The following is a 12952-nucleotide window of genomic DNA, read 5'->3' on the forward strand; positions in this document are numbered from 1 at the left end:
CAATCAAATGTGCCTTTAGGGTACATTTAGGGGTGTCAACGGGTCGGGTTTAGTTCAGACCCTCGTGAAACCAGACCTGGCCTCAATTTTCAATTATGATATCGGGTCCAGACTCGGGTCTAATCAAACCCACCATAAAAAAACCATACCCAGACCCCATAAAAACTACATGACCTGGGCCATACCTAGTAAAATAATATTTGTCATCATTTTTACATTGAAAATTTGTGGGTCTTAATCGGAACTCGGGTTGGGCTTGGGTCTAGTATAAAATCCACAAACTATACCCAGATCCATGTATTAATCAGACCTTCGGGTCCGAACCTGGGTCTTAATCGGGTCTTCTTCGTTATCACCATACCCGGACCTATAGGATTTGGCATGGGTCGGGCCCGGGTAAACCTGACCCGTTGACACCCCTAGGTACAGTAAAAAGCTACATCTAAGGATCTGAGAACGGACCCTCCACCGTCCGTTCTCAACACCAAATTTGAATAGCATTCTATTTGAGCATGGCATATGTGATTCCATGTTAGATCCTTGGATATGTGATTCGAGCTCTCAAACGCACCCATACTGATATGTTTATGTGGTGTCATCATCAAAAACATTGACACGTGTGTGGCCCATATTGATTGCTTACATGATGGGAGACCAAGGCCCTTGGATGCGTCTAGGGATGTAAACAGAACGGGTTTGGTTCAGATACCCGACCAACCGAACCCGTATACCTGAGTTTGGTAGAAAGTTTCGGGTCCCATTAATAACCAGATTTGGATTCGGTATTGAGTTTTGCATTCAAACCGGAACCTGATTAAAACCTGACCAAATTAAGTGTAAATGTCAAGTTTTAAGCTATTCAGTTCCATATTTGGTTTTTTCAAATTTCATCAGTGAACCCAATACCGAAACCCGATTATATCATAACCGATTAACTCATACTTGGTAATAGGGGTGGCAATCGGGTCGGGTTGGCGTGTCAGCATACCTCAACCCGAACCCGACCCGTTTATTAAACGGGTCGGCTGTGGCAAACACGAACCCGACCCGTTTAATAAACGGGTAACCCGACACGACCTGCCAACCCATTTAATAAATGGGTTGGGTCGGGTAAACGGGTTTTCAGGTTCGCGGGTCAGGTTGGCGGGTCGGGTTGACGGATCGGGTTGGCAGGTTGTCGGGTTGACGGGTCGGGCAGACGGGTTGGCGGGTTGACCCCCCCCGCCTAACCCGTTTATTAAACGGGTCAGCCGGGTTGGCGGGTTGGCATACCCCCAACCCGAACCCGATCTGTTTAATAAACGGGTTACGCGGGTCGACCCGTTTATTAAACGGGTTGGCTTAAGCCCAACCCGAACCCGCCTAAGAGGCGGGTTGGCGGGTCGGGTTGGCGGGTCGTGTCAGAAATTGCCACCCCTACTTGGTAATACCTACACCCCACGTCCAATTTTAAGATAAGATCAGATCATGAGAATATTGCTTTCTTGTAATGAAGGTTAAAATGGTTCTTTTAAAGCAGAACATTTGCGATTTTAAACAAAAAGTGAATTTTAAAACTTATAAAGTTTTTCAAAAACATGTCATTTTTGTCGAACAATACAATCATTCTTTTTCTAATGCATCAGCATTGGATACCTTAATAAAAAAATAATGAGGATATACGTGTGGGGTCAAGACAATACGTGTGGGACCACGACCCACACTAACTATAATGGTAGGATCCATCACCAACCCAAAACTTTCATCATGGTTCACAATCACTCCCCTGTTGCATCACCTTGTTTGTAATTCTTTAATTCAAAATTAAACAAGAATAATGCACCTCTTCCCGGCCTTCTAGGGGTGTCCATGTGACATAAATCCAAACCTACCGCGTGCACGTGTCCAGACGGCGCACCATTATTTCTTGCAACGTGTCAAAATTTCAGTACCCTAAAACTTTAGAGCTCAATTGCCCAATCAAAGTTGTCAATAAAGATCATATCGATATCATATTGACCTAAATCAGCTATTTTTTAATAAATGTAAAAAAAAAATAGCTTAAAATTAATAATTGTAATATTATTTTGATGGCTTTAACACATGTTACGTTCTGATTGACACGTAATATTTTTTAATTATTTTTTGGCCGATTCAGAACAATTCACTTGAGAATCGGGTCTGATTCGGATACTGATAACATTGATTGTAACCCTACACCTCCTTCCAAGAATCTACTGAACACTATCTTTTAATCTTTTTATGGTTTTTCTTAAGTCAAAATCATTTTTATTCCCTTCATTAAAAGGGTGTGCCTATTGTCCACCTATGGGCAATATCTTTGGCTCTTTTTGAACACCAACCATACTTCCTCATCACTTACATTTACCTACACCAATATGCACATCTTGGTTTTATCTTTGGCCTTGCTCTTGAACAAGAAGTGCATTTGCTGAGATGTCTAGTGACCATAGGGATGTTGAAGATGTAGAACATGAAGAAGATGATCAAATCAGAGATATCCATGCCTTAACCCCTCCACCTCAGCCAGTTACCTCCGGCCGAACCAGGCGTACAGACACTTGGGAAATCAGCAGCCATAGATCAGCATCCATGTCCGAAATATCGAGCGAGAACTTTACAAGTATCAGTACAGAATTCAATGCCCTTGTGCTCGCGGGATTGACGATAGAAGGTGGCAATGCTAGCAACACCAATGACAACGCCGAGTCGTCCAATTTGCCTAGGATTGGAGAGAATGAACTAATGGAGGAACCAAATCCATTGGCGATCGTCCCCGACAACAACCCTCTTGGCCGCACCCCATCTCCTAGACATATCAGCTTGCAGAGGGTGAAGAAGGAGGAGGTGGTAGCCAAGATCTCAGCTTGGCAGACTGCCAAGCTAGCCAAGATCAACAATAGGTTCAAGAGAGAAGATGCCATAATTCAAGCATGGGAAAGTGCACAAATAGACAAGGCCACCTCAAGGATGAAAAAAGTGGAGGTTGGTGCCTCGCTTGCTTTCTTGCATGCCTCTCTGTTCATTTAATCTTCTTGCAATTGAAGTAAGCTTTTGCTTCCTTTAGGCAATGATTGGACCTAATTATAGTCATTAATTATTTGGTCATTCCTTGATAAGTGAAACCCAAATATCTCCTAAAAACTATTTAAAGAATTAAACGAGCGAAAATTTTCAACTTTTCTTTTCTTTCTTCACATTCAATCAATTCATGATGTATTTAATATTCTTGTTGAAATTAAACATAAGGATGAAGATGAATTTTGGTATTACTCATGCCTTGTTTTCCTGTGTTAAGAAAATTCTGATCATTGGCATCCTTAATTGGTTGGATACTCAAAAATATTTTTTATCAGATGGATAACTTATGGTGTTCATCAATCTTGATTTGCATTTACCAGAGAAAACTAGAAGAAAAACGCATCAAGGCCAACGAGAGGATGCAAAATGAAATCGCAAAAGCACGGAGGAAATCAGATGAGAAGAAAGCATCTGCAGAAGCAAAGAGGGGGACTAGAGCAACAAAGATCATGGAACTGGCCAACTTGATGAGAGCTGTTGGCAAAGCTCCAACTAAGAAATCCTTCTTCTAAGGCCATGTTTGTCATCATATGAAGAAACATGATCAAGCTCATGAACTCCACACAGAGTTCATGAACTTGGTCACATGTTATGTGATTCCATGCACACTTTAGTCTTTCTTTTCACCTAGCTCTACTCATGCATCAAAACTGCCTGAGTGTGTCACACAAATCACATAGGGAATTGTGATTTGGACCATGTTTACAGTATTCAGTAGTAGAAACAGACCTGTTGAGGATGTGCCGGATGCAGGGTGTGGATCATTAGTTGGAAATTTGGAGCGGTTCCCAAGATGAGGTATTTTAATTATGAGTGGTGATCCCCAAACAGTTGATCTTGTGAGTGGCTTCTATTACACAGTCCATTGTTAGTGTAAATTGTACCAGTATACAAGAGTGAGAAATCACAAAAAAGTAGTAGGGTTGTATTGAAACCAAGTAATTGGATTTGGGTGTTGCCTCTGTTACCAAGTCCATTTCTGTTGTAAATTGTGTGATGTAACAATTACCAAATAATAGAAAACGTAAAAAAAATAAAAGTTGTATCGATGTAATTGATTTGACTTCACGGTTTTCTGTTACCCAGTTGAAAATCTTGTGCAAGATGTGTGCATAGAGGTCTGAAAAATCACAAATTGTATCGAACAGCTTTGGTTTTCTGATTGGGCATGCTCGATTTGGATTTGAATCTGAATCCAAATTGTAAGTAATGTCTGAAAACGTGCTTTACATGTTAAGGGGGTGTTTGACTCGTGGGACGCACTTGAGCACGGACCGACCGATCCCAACCTGGGAACTGTCCCACATTTGATACACGAGGGAGGGTGTGTCACAGACAGGACAAACAGTGTTCTGCCTGTTTGTTTCCAACTGGCTAGGTTTGAACCTGTAAGTCGGGTGTGACTCACGGGTCCTGAACAAGCACTGCCCAGAGTGTCTGGGCGGCGTACATGCCTTAAAAGTACTAAAAGGGTCAGATTTGATGTAGATTAGAAAAGTATATCAGAATTTGAGTCCAATGTCAGGCCTCAACAACAGCAGATCAGGTGCAATCACATTGCACACTTTAGTGTGCTGCTGCACCTGATCCGCATCGATCTTCTGTTAGGCCCCACAGCAGACAGGCTGTATCCCAGGGATAAAGGGTGGTCAGATGCAGCAGCACACTTAAAGTGTGCAATGTGATTGCACCCTAATCCTCTCTCTCTCTCTCTTCTTTGCTGTAACTTAGCTTCTTGGTCCAGAAACCTTTTCATCAATAGTGACAATTTTGCCCAAGTTGGTTTTTATGGGTAAACCATATTCTAAGGACTTCAATTGCATTGGACAGGGTTGATCCAAATGTTGATCTTCCTTGCTATTGTCTTTTGGTAAAAAAAAAAAAATTTGCAAAAAGTGAAGATGAATGATTTCAAAAATTCATAGTGATAAAGTCTTTCAATGCAATCAATAAAAAGAGAAGTTTGAAACGATCATACAATATACCAATATGAGTTACAACGCCTATAATTTGAAGATTATTATTTTTCCATAAGTAAGCTAAAGTTAGGCAGATCCCTATCAGTTATACAAGAGGCAGATATACTCATCGGTATCTAAGCTGTGAAGTCCCATCACTTAGTGACATTCACAAGCCCCTCCGACCATATAAATGAAGCCCCACGTGAGTACATTACACGCAATTCAGGTCGCCGGTCGCGACCAGTAACTTCAGCCATAGAATATTCTGTCAAGTCCTTTTAAACAAGATGTGGTTATGTGATTGGCAGAACATCTTTTGAGTGGGGGGGAGGAAGGCAGGGCAGCCTTTCAGAGAGCAGATGATTTATGAAAATCACTTTAGGAAAGTGATATGACATCCTCACCATCCATAATGGTGATCAATGGTCCCCATATGACTGCCAATGATGATGTCAGCAGACATTTTTTGGTGGGCTCCACAACCTGCACAAGAGACCGTGGGATTGGAACATTAAATGGTGAGGATGCCAGATCACTTTCTAAAAGTGATTTGACATTTGCCCCCGATCATTGAATTGAATCTGCTCTCCATTTAAACATGATACACAGTGATCACTATGGAAGTATGGATGACATATATCAATTTTACAGCTTGAGTTTAGAGAGAGAGAGAGACCATATAATTATATCATATTAAGAACATTTTATTTCATACACTAGTTAACATAATAATAAATGTTAAATTAATTTTACATTATGTTGTTAATTAGGTTTTTCAATACATGCATTCTCTCAAACAAAGCTATATGGAAGCTGTCAATAGAATTTTGTGATATATTAAAGGTATTTTGTTTGACGGTCTGGTTTATAACGGAGGATTTGGAATAGGTGTTCATTCACAGGTCACTATTATAGCATATTCAGATGCTGATTGGGCAGGGAACTCAATTACCAGACTGTCGATAAATGGATATGGGGTATATCTCGGGTGCATCTTGAATTTTGGTCCAGTAAAAAGCAAAGAACTGTAGCAAGATCTATTACATAAGTGAAATATAGAGACATAGCAGTTGTTACAGCATAAGTCTTGTAGATTAGACATCTTTTAACAGCGTTGTATCAGGGAACAGTGAAGTTAGTGCTATATTGTGACAACGGAAGTGCAATTGTTCTTTTCACTAATCCTGAACAACATGGAAAAATGAAGCATATTGAGTTAGATCAGTATTTTGTAAGAGACAAGGTTGAGGACAAGAAAATTTACCCTATGTTTGTGACCAGTGAAAGAAAAATTGCAGATTTATTCACCAAATCTCTTTCCGGTTCACCGGCATTGGTTTCTGAAGGTCAAACTGTCCATAGTGCAAAACTATGCACATTTGACGGGGAGTGTTAAAGAATAGGTGTATACTAAAAAAGAGCATTTCAGTCATTCAAGTTATATCATGATAAGTTTGTACTTGTTGTAAATATACATGGGTATTTTTGTACATGTAAAAATATATTAATATAAAAGCAAGAGAGCCTCGACTAACTCCGCCTGTGTATAACTGTTTAGTTATACACTGCCGGTCTCAAGCCCGGATAAAGGAGGAGGGTTGCGGTAGGCCAGTGACAGCCAGCATAAAAACTTAGTCATACCCTGTGAATATGAACCAATATGAGAATTTCGTTGGGGCGTTCCCTACTGAGTGATGTGTTGTACTCTATAGGCCCGGAGGCAGTGATAAATGGGCAAGGGTTGCTAGGTCATCCCCCGGAAGCGACGCGTCACACCGACGCCTGGGTGTGGTGTCAAATAGGCAAGGGTTCCCTCACTTTGTTTGACGGGTGGGGGTAAAGAAGTTAGTCCAAGACCATAAAATTAGGTTAGCCACTTGGAACATAGGGTCTTTAACTGGTAAGTTGGTAGAGTTAGTAGATGTTATGTGTAGGAGAAAGATTGATATTTTATGTCTACAAGAGACCAAATGCATGGGTAGGTGAGAAGGCAAAAGTGATAGAACCTCGGGGATATAAGATTTGGTATACAGGAATAAATAGAAATAGGAATGGAGTAGGGATTGTTATGAGTCGTGAGTTTATAGATAATGTAGTTGAGGTTCGTAGGAAGGGTGATAGGATTTTACTTATTAAATTAGTATTAGGTACGGATATTATTAATATTAATAGTGTTTATGCACCTCAAGTAGGTTTAGATGATTTCATTAAGCGTCAACTTTGGGAAGATTTAGATGGAGTAGTACAAGGGATATCTTATGGTGAAAAGCTTTTCATCGGCGGTGACCTTAATGGACATGTAGGCATTAGTAGGGATGGATTTGAGATTATCCATGGAGGCTATGGTATAGGAGAAGGAAACGAAAGTGGAGAAATGATTTTAGTTTTTGGTTTGTCCTATGATATGATCTTAGCAAACACTTGGTTTAGAAAGAGGGAGTCTCACCTAGTAACATTTAAAAGTGGGATTAATACGAGTCAGATAGATTTTTTTCTTACTTAGAAAGAGAGATAGGGGTTGTTGCATCGATTGTAAGGTTATACCGGGAGAAAGTGTAGCTACACAACATAGAGTCTTAATTTTAAATCTTAGAATTAGACAATGCCGCAAAAGGGATAGACATAAAATAGATCCTAGAATTAAGTGGTGGGCACTGAAAGGAGCTAAACAAAGAATGTTTGTAAAGCAGATAGTTAAGGAAGTTGATTGGTGTCTCGAGGAGGATTCAGAATCAATGTGGAATAAGATAGCGGGTAGCATAAGAAAGGTGGCTAAGGAGGTATTGGGTGAGTCTATAGGTGGTGCGCTGCTAGGTAAGGATACATCATGGTGGAACAAGGATGTCAAATTAGCTATTAAGGTTAAAAGAGAGTATTATAAAAATCTAAGTAAGAGTCGTGATAATGAGAATTTGGAGAAGTATATGATAGCAAAGAAGGAAGCTAAAAAAGTAGTTCGAAATGCGAGGGATAAGGTATACAAGGAGATTTATGACAAGTTGGATACTAAAGAGGGTGAGAATGATATTTATAGGCTTGCAAAGATGAGAGATAGGAAATTGAGGGATCTGGGTATAGTTAGATGTATCAAAGATGAAACACAAAGGGTTTTAGTCAAAGATGAGGAGATTAAGGAGAGATAGAAAGATTATTTTGATAAGCTATTTAATGGAAGTCATGCTCAGGATCTTGGAGACTTCTTCATTCCTTTTCATGAGATGAATTGTGACTTCATGCGCAAGATTCAAAAGAAAGAGATTGCAGAGGCTTTGAAGAAAATGAAATTAAGAAAGGCAGTTGGCCCAGATGGTATACCTATCGAGGCTTGGAAATGCTTGGGAGAGAAAGGTTTAGAATGGTTGAAAAATCTTTTTAACAAGATTTGGCCGACAAATAAGATGCCTAATGAGTGGAGGAGGAGTACTTTGGTGCCTCTATATAAGAATAAGGGTGATATATAAGATTGCACAAACTATCGTAGTATAAAATTCATGAGTCATACTATGAAACTTTGGGAGAGGGTGATTGAGTCTAGGTCGAGGAAGGTTGTCATGATATCGGAAAATCAATTTGGTTTTATGCTTGGAAGATCAACTATGGAAGGTATACATCTTCTTAAACAACTTATTGAGAGAAATAGAGAGAGGAACAAAGATTTGTATATGGTTTTTATTGATTTGGAGAAGGCATACGATAGAGTACCTAGGAACATTCTCTGGTGGACAATGATGAAGAAAGGTGTTTCTCTCAAGTACATTAGTATAATTAAGGATATGTATGAAGAAGTAGTAACCAATGTTTGCACTTGTGGAGGGGTGACGACCAATTTTCCTATAACGGTTGGGTTACATCAAGGATCTGCTTTAAGCCCTTTCCTATTAGTTATAGTGATGGATGAGCTTACGCGATCAATTCAAGAAAATGTGTCGTGGTGTATGTTGTTTGTTGATGATATTGTTTTGGTTGATGAGTCTAGAGCTGGGGTTAATGCTAAGTTAGAATTATGGAGACAGACATTGGAAGCAAGAGGTTTTAAGTTGAGTAAGAGTAAGACAGAATATATGGAATGTCGGTTTAGTAAGCAACGAAGTAGTGATGGGAGTGTAGTGAAGCTTGGTGAGCAAGAAATACCGGTGGATGATTGTTTCAAATATTTGGGATCTACCATTTAAAAGTATGGAGAAATTGATAGAGATGTAAATCATAGGATAAAGGTTGGGTGGATGAAATGGAAAAGTGCAACTGGAGTGTTGTGCGATCGTAGAACGTCATTGCGGTTGAAGGGAAAGTTTTATAGGATGACTATTAGGCCCACTTTACTATATGGTACGGAATGTTGGGCTGCCAAGAGACATCATATTCAAAAAATGAGTGTAGCTGAGATGTGTATGCTTAGATGGATGTGTGGAAATACAATAAAAGATAAGATTCGGAACGAGGAGATACGTAAGAAGGTAGGTGTTGCACCCATTGAAAATAAGATGAGAGAGAATTGTTTACGGTGGTTTGGACATATTCGGCGAAGGCCTAATGATGCTCCAGTTAGAAGGATGGAGAAATGGGAAATATATATTAGTTAAAAGAGGTCGGGTAGGCCTAGGAAGACTTGGATGGAGATGATAGGAAAAGATATGAAAGCTTTGAACCTCACAGAGGACATGGCATTAGATAGAAATGATTGGAGGAGAAGGATTCATGTGGAAGACCGATGATTTTCTTTGTTGGTTCATATCGCTGACCCTAATTGTTTTGGGATGAAGGCGTAGTTGTTGTTGTTGTTGCAAGAGAGCCTCGACTAAGAAGGGTGTCCTCTCATTTCCTTGATTGCATTCCTATTGCACTCTTCATTGCAGGTTGCATAGATTCAAAGGCTTCTTCTCATGGTATAAGAGTGGATTTGAGTGTAAGTCTTCGTCAAATTTGAGAGTGCTAATGAAAGATGCTTCTTTAGATAAGTCATTCTTCATTCTTCTCCTTTCAGCCCTATCCTCATTCTTCCCCAATCTCTCAATCTTCTTCCTTTCTTTCTTGATCAATTATGATTAGAGCCAGATTTGATCGTGTTTCCTATTTCTCTATTTTCAAACTACTCATCGTGATCAAATCTGAATCAAACCAGATCTGGTCAAAACTTAGCCAGATGCAAGATACGTCATATCGTGTTTTAGTTTTCTTTCCTTTTAACCATATTTAACATGATTCGGATCTGAATCAAACCAGATCTGATCAAAACCTAATCATATATGATTTCATTCTAGGTTTGATTAGCAATATTACTAGCAATCTCTTGCTTGCCCTAAAAACCAATAAGGTTCATCTTTAACTCCCATATAATCCATATGAATATTGAATCCTTGAACTATAAGAGTTTTTTCTCATATTTTACATAGAGAGCAACATTGGCAGTAATATTTCCTTATATGTCAAAACTCATACGTCATTCCCAATGAGTAAAATATCTCACATAAAAAAAGTAATTACTCTCCTACTATCTCTTTTGGAAAAACACTTCGCTTGTAGATCTACTCACCCCCATAGGCATAATGCCTTCAAGTATATCAACTAAGGTCCAGTAACACATTTTCATAGGTTAAATGGTTTTACCTTTTAAACTATTTGAAATACCATTTTTCACTAACCTCTTGATCTTATCAAGATAAAGGTGACCAAAAAGTAAATGTTATCAATAAGTTGGGTTGTATTTCCTTTTTCTTAATGTTTGTATTATAGATACATTAATCGATACTCGGTTAACCATTGACACACTATTGAAATTATTCATTAGAGAGATAATATACAAAACCACTTTAAGGTAAAAAAATATGCAATAATTACCTTATTCATCAAAGCCGATATTCACCGAGGAAAGGTTTGAAATATAAATTAAACTTCTATATAATTATGAACAATAATTAAAAATCAAAATTGTTTTATTCTCAATCAATTAACTACTCTAATGAACTTAATGACAACACTTGCACTCGAACCAACAAAGGGATTATGCTCATTTTGCTTTGGGTTTCTTATCTCCTTGAATGTTTGCAACACATTACAATACACCATGAATTAGTTGGATCATCCAATATATTATATTTTAAAGTAATAAAAATTGGTTTATACCTTCTTTAAAATCTTTATTTTTCTTTAAGGTGATAAAATAAAAATGACAATTTCTCTTCCAATGTCCTAGTTTACCACAATAGAAACAATTTTTTTTCTTACATTTTAACAATTGGACCTTCTTCTGCAACATTATCAACATTTGACTTGCATTTGGGTTTGCTCATAGCCATCTTCTTCCTTTTCCAACTCTTGGACTTTTTCATAGATTCAAGATTCTCTATTAACATAACATTTCTTGGTGGTTACTTCTTAATTGCATTCTTTGCTTCTTGTAATGAGTTCAATAACTTAGAAAGAGTCATTTGAATCTTATTTAGATTATAATTCATCACATATGAATTAAATGAAAAAAACAAAAACTGCAAAATGATGTCAATATATGTGATAACATCCATTTAACTACTTAGGATCTTCAGTTTATTAATTTAACCAAATATTTTAATGACATGTTCCCGAACTAGAGCTTCTTCAATTATTCTTGTATTTAACAAGGCTTTGAGCACATTTTGGCTTTGAGTCCTATTTTTCTCTTCAAATATCTCATGCAAGTTGAACATTATATTAGAAACATTATCTAACTTTTCATAATGATATTATAAAATGTTTGACATAGAAGTAAGCATGTAATATTTTGCTAACTCATTGCACTTATATCATTTAGATGATTCTTCTCTTTGAGCAGAAGTAGGATTATCATGAAGGACTATCTTAAGAGTTGTGAGACACTTCTTAATACATTCAATTCTAAGAACAATATTGAGCTTTCACTTTCAATCAATGTAATTAGGGTCAACCAACTTTTTATCTTTTAGAATTTCAACAAGTAGATTAAATGTAGAAGTCATAGTTGACAATCTATATAATATAACAAAAATAAGATTATTTAATCATGGGTATAAACAACCCAATATAAGCATACAATCATACCCTCAAAAACTTCATAACATGCTCTAAAACTTGGGTATCAAAAACTTGATTACTTATATAAGTAATGCAGTGCTTTAACTTTCCATTGCACTATCTTAATCAAGTAGATAGAACGTTGTCTATTGTTATTTCAATAGATCAATGATCTTTGAATTCAATAATTTTTATCTATCTTGGTGTCTAGAAATATACTACGCTCATCCTTTGGGAGTATAGTACAATATACTTCTAGTCAAGTAGAAACTCATTCTAATATTTACCTTAATCTCATGGAAACTCATCTTTTAAGAGAATTGCTCCCACTTAATTAAGTAAACTTTTATATAGTTCAATCTCCTATGAGACCTTTTTTATCTTAAAGGAAAAACATTGAAAAAATATGGAAAAAATATAGAAAAAGAAAAAGAAAAATATGCTAAAAATGGGGAGTGCACTTAAGTTAATACTTACTACGAGTCTATGGCATATTGATAGGCTCTGGTCATGAGATTGCCAAGGCATTTTTGTCAAAAGTGTATTTGAATGCAAAAAGTGTATTTGAACGCATTTTTGTCAAACTCTAGTCATTTAGAGTTCAAGTTTTAGTGGAGACCATTAAACCTAACAAGAATACTTTGAGACTTAATTTCATATCCCTATAACTAATCACTTGAAGTCAAGGCAGAATAAGAGAAATAAAATCTTAGTGAAGTCAAGTGTCACCATCTTATACCAATGTGATAAGAGATAAGTCTAAGGTATAGTAGCCTTAAATGCAGGAATAAATTTATGAGAGAGATTCCTAAAATTTTGAAAAAAAAAATTGATTCAACCTTGAATGATCATCATTCACTATTATCACAAATCAATCACTTTAGGGT

The 12952-nt window shown here is 37.4% G+C and overlaps 1 protein-coding gene across 2 annotated transcripts; it reads left to right on the forward strand.

Moving 5' to 3' along the window:
• The first annotated feature begins 2309 nt into the window (after positions 1-2309).
• LOC149830307 (remorin 4.1-like) lies at positions 2310-4120 on the forward strand. 2 transcript variants are annotated; one of them, XM_090016429.1, is made up of 2 exons: positions 2310-2985; positions 3402-4120. In XM_090016429.1, exons 1-2 carry the CDS (start codon positions 2437-2439, stop codon positions 3591-3593), a joined length of 741 nt encoding a protein of 246 aa, XP_089872555.1. In that variant the 5' UTR covers positions 2310-2436; the 3' UTR covers positions 3594-4120. The 2 variants fall into 2 exon arrangements, with proteins under 2 accessions (XP_089872555.1, XP_089872556.1); XM_090016430.1 differs by having other exon boundaries at positions 2352-3046; positions 3402-3483.
• Positions 4121-12952: the final 8832 nt, after the last annotated feature.

This window comes from Nuphar pumila, chromosome 8, assembly GCF_984573655.1.
Source record: "Nuphar pumila chromosome 8, dmNupPumi1.hap1.1, whole genome shotgun sequence".
Taxonomy (NCBI): domain Eukaryota; kingdom Viridiplantae; phylum Streptophyta; class Magnoliopsida; order Nymphaeales; family Nymphaeaceae; genus Nuphar; species Nuphar pumila.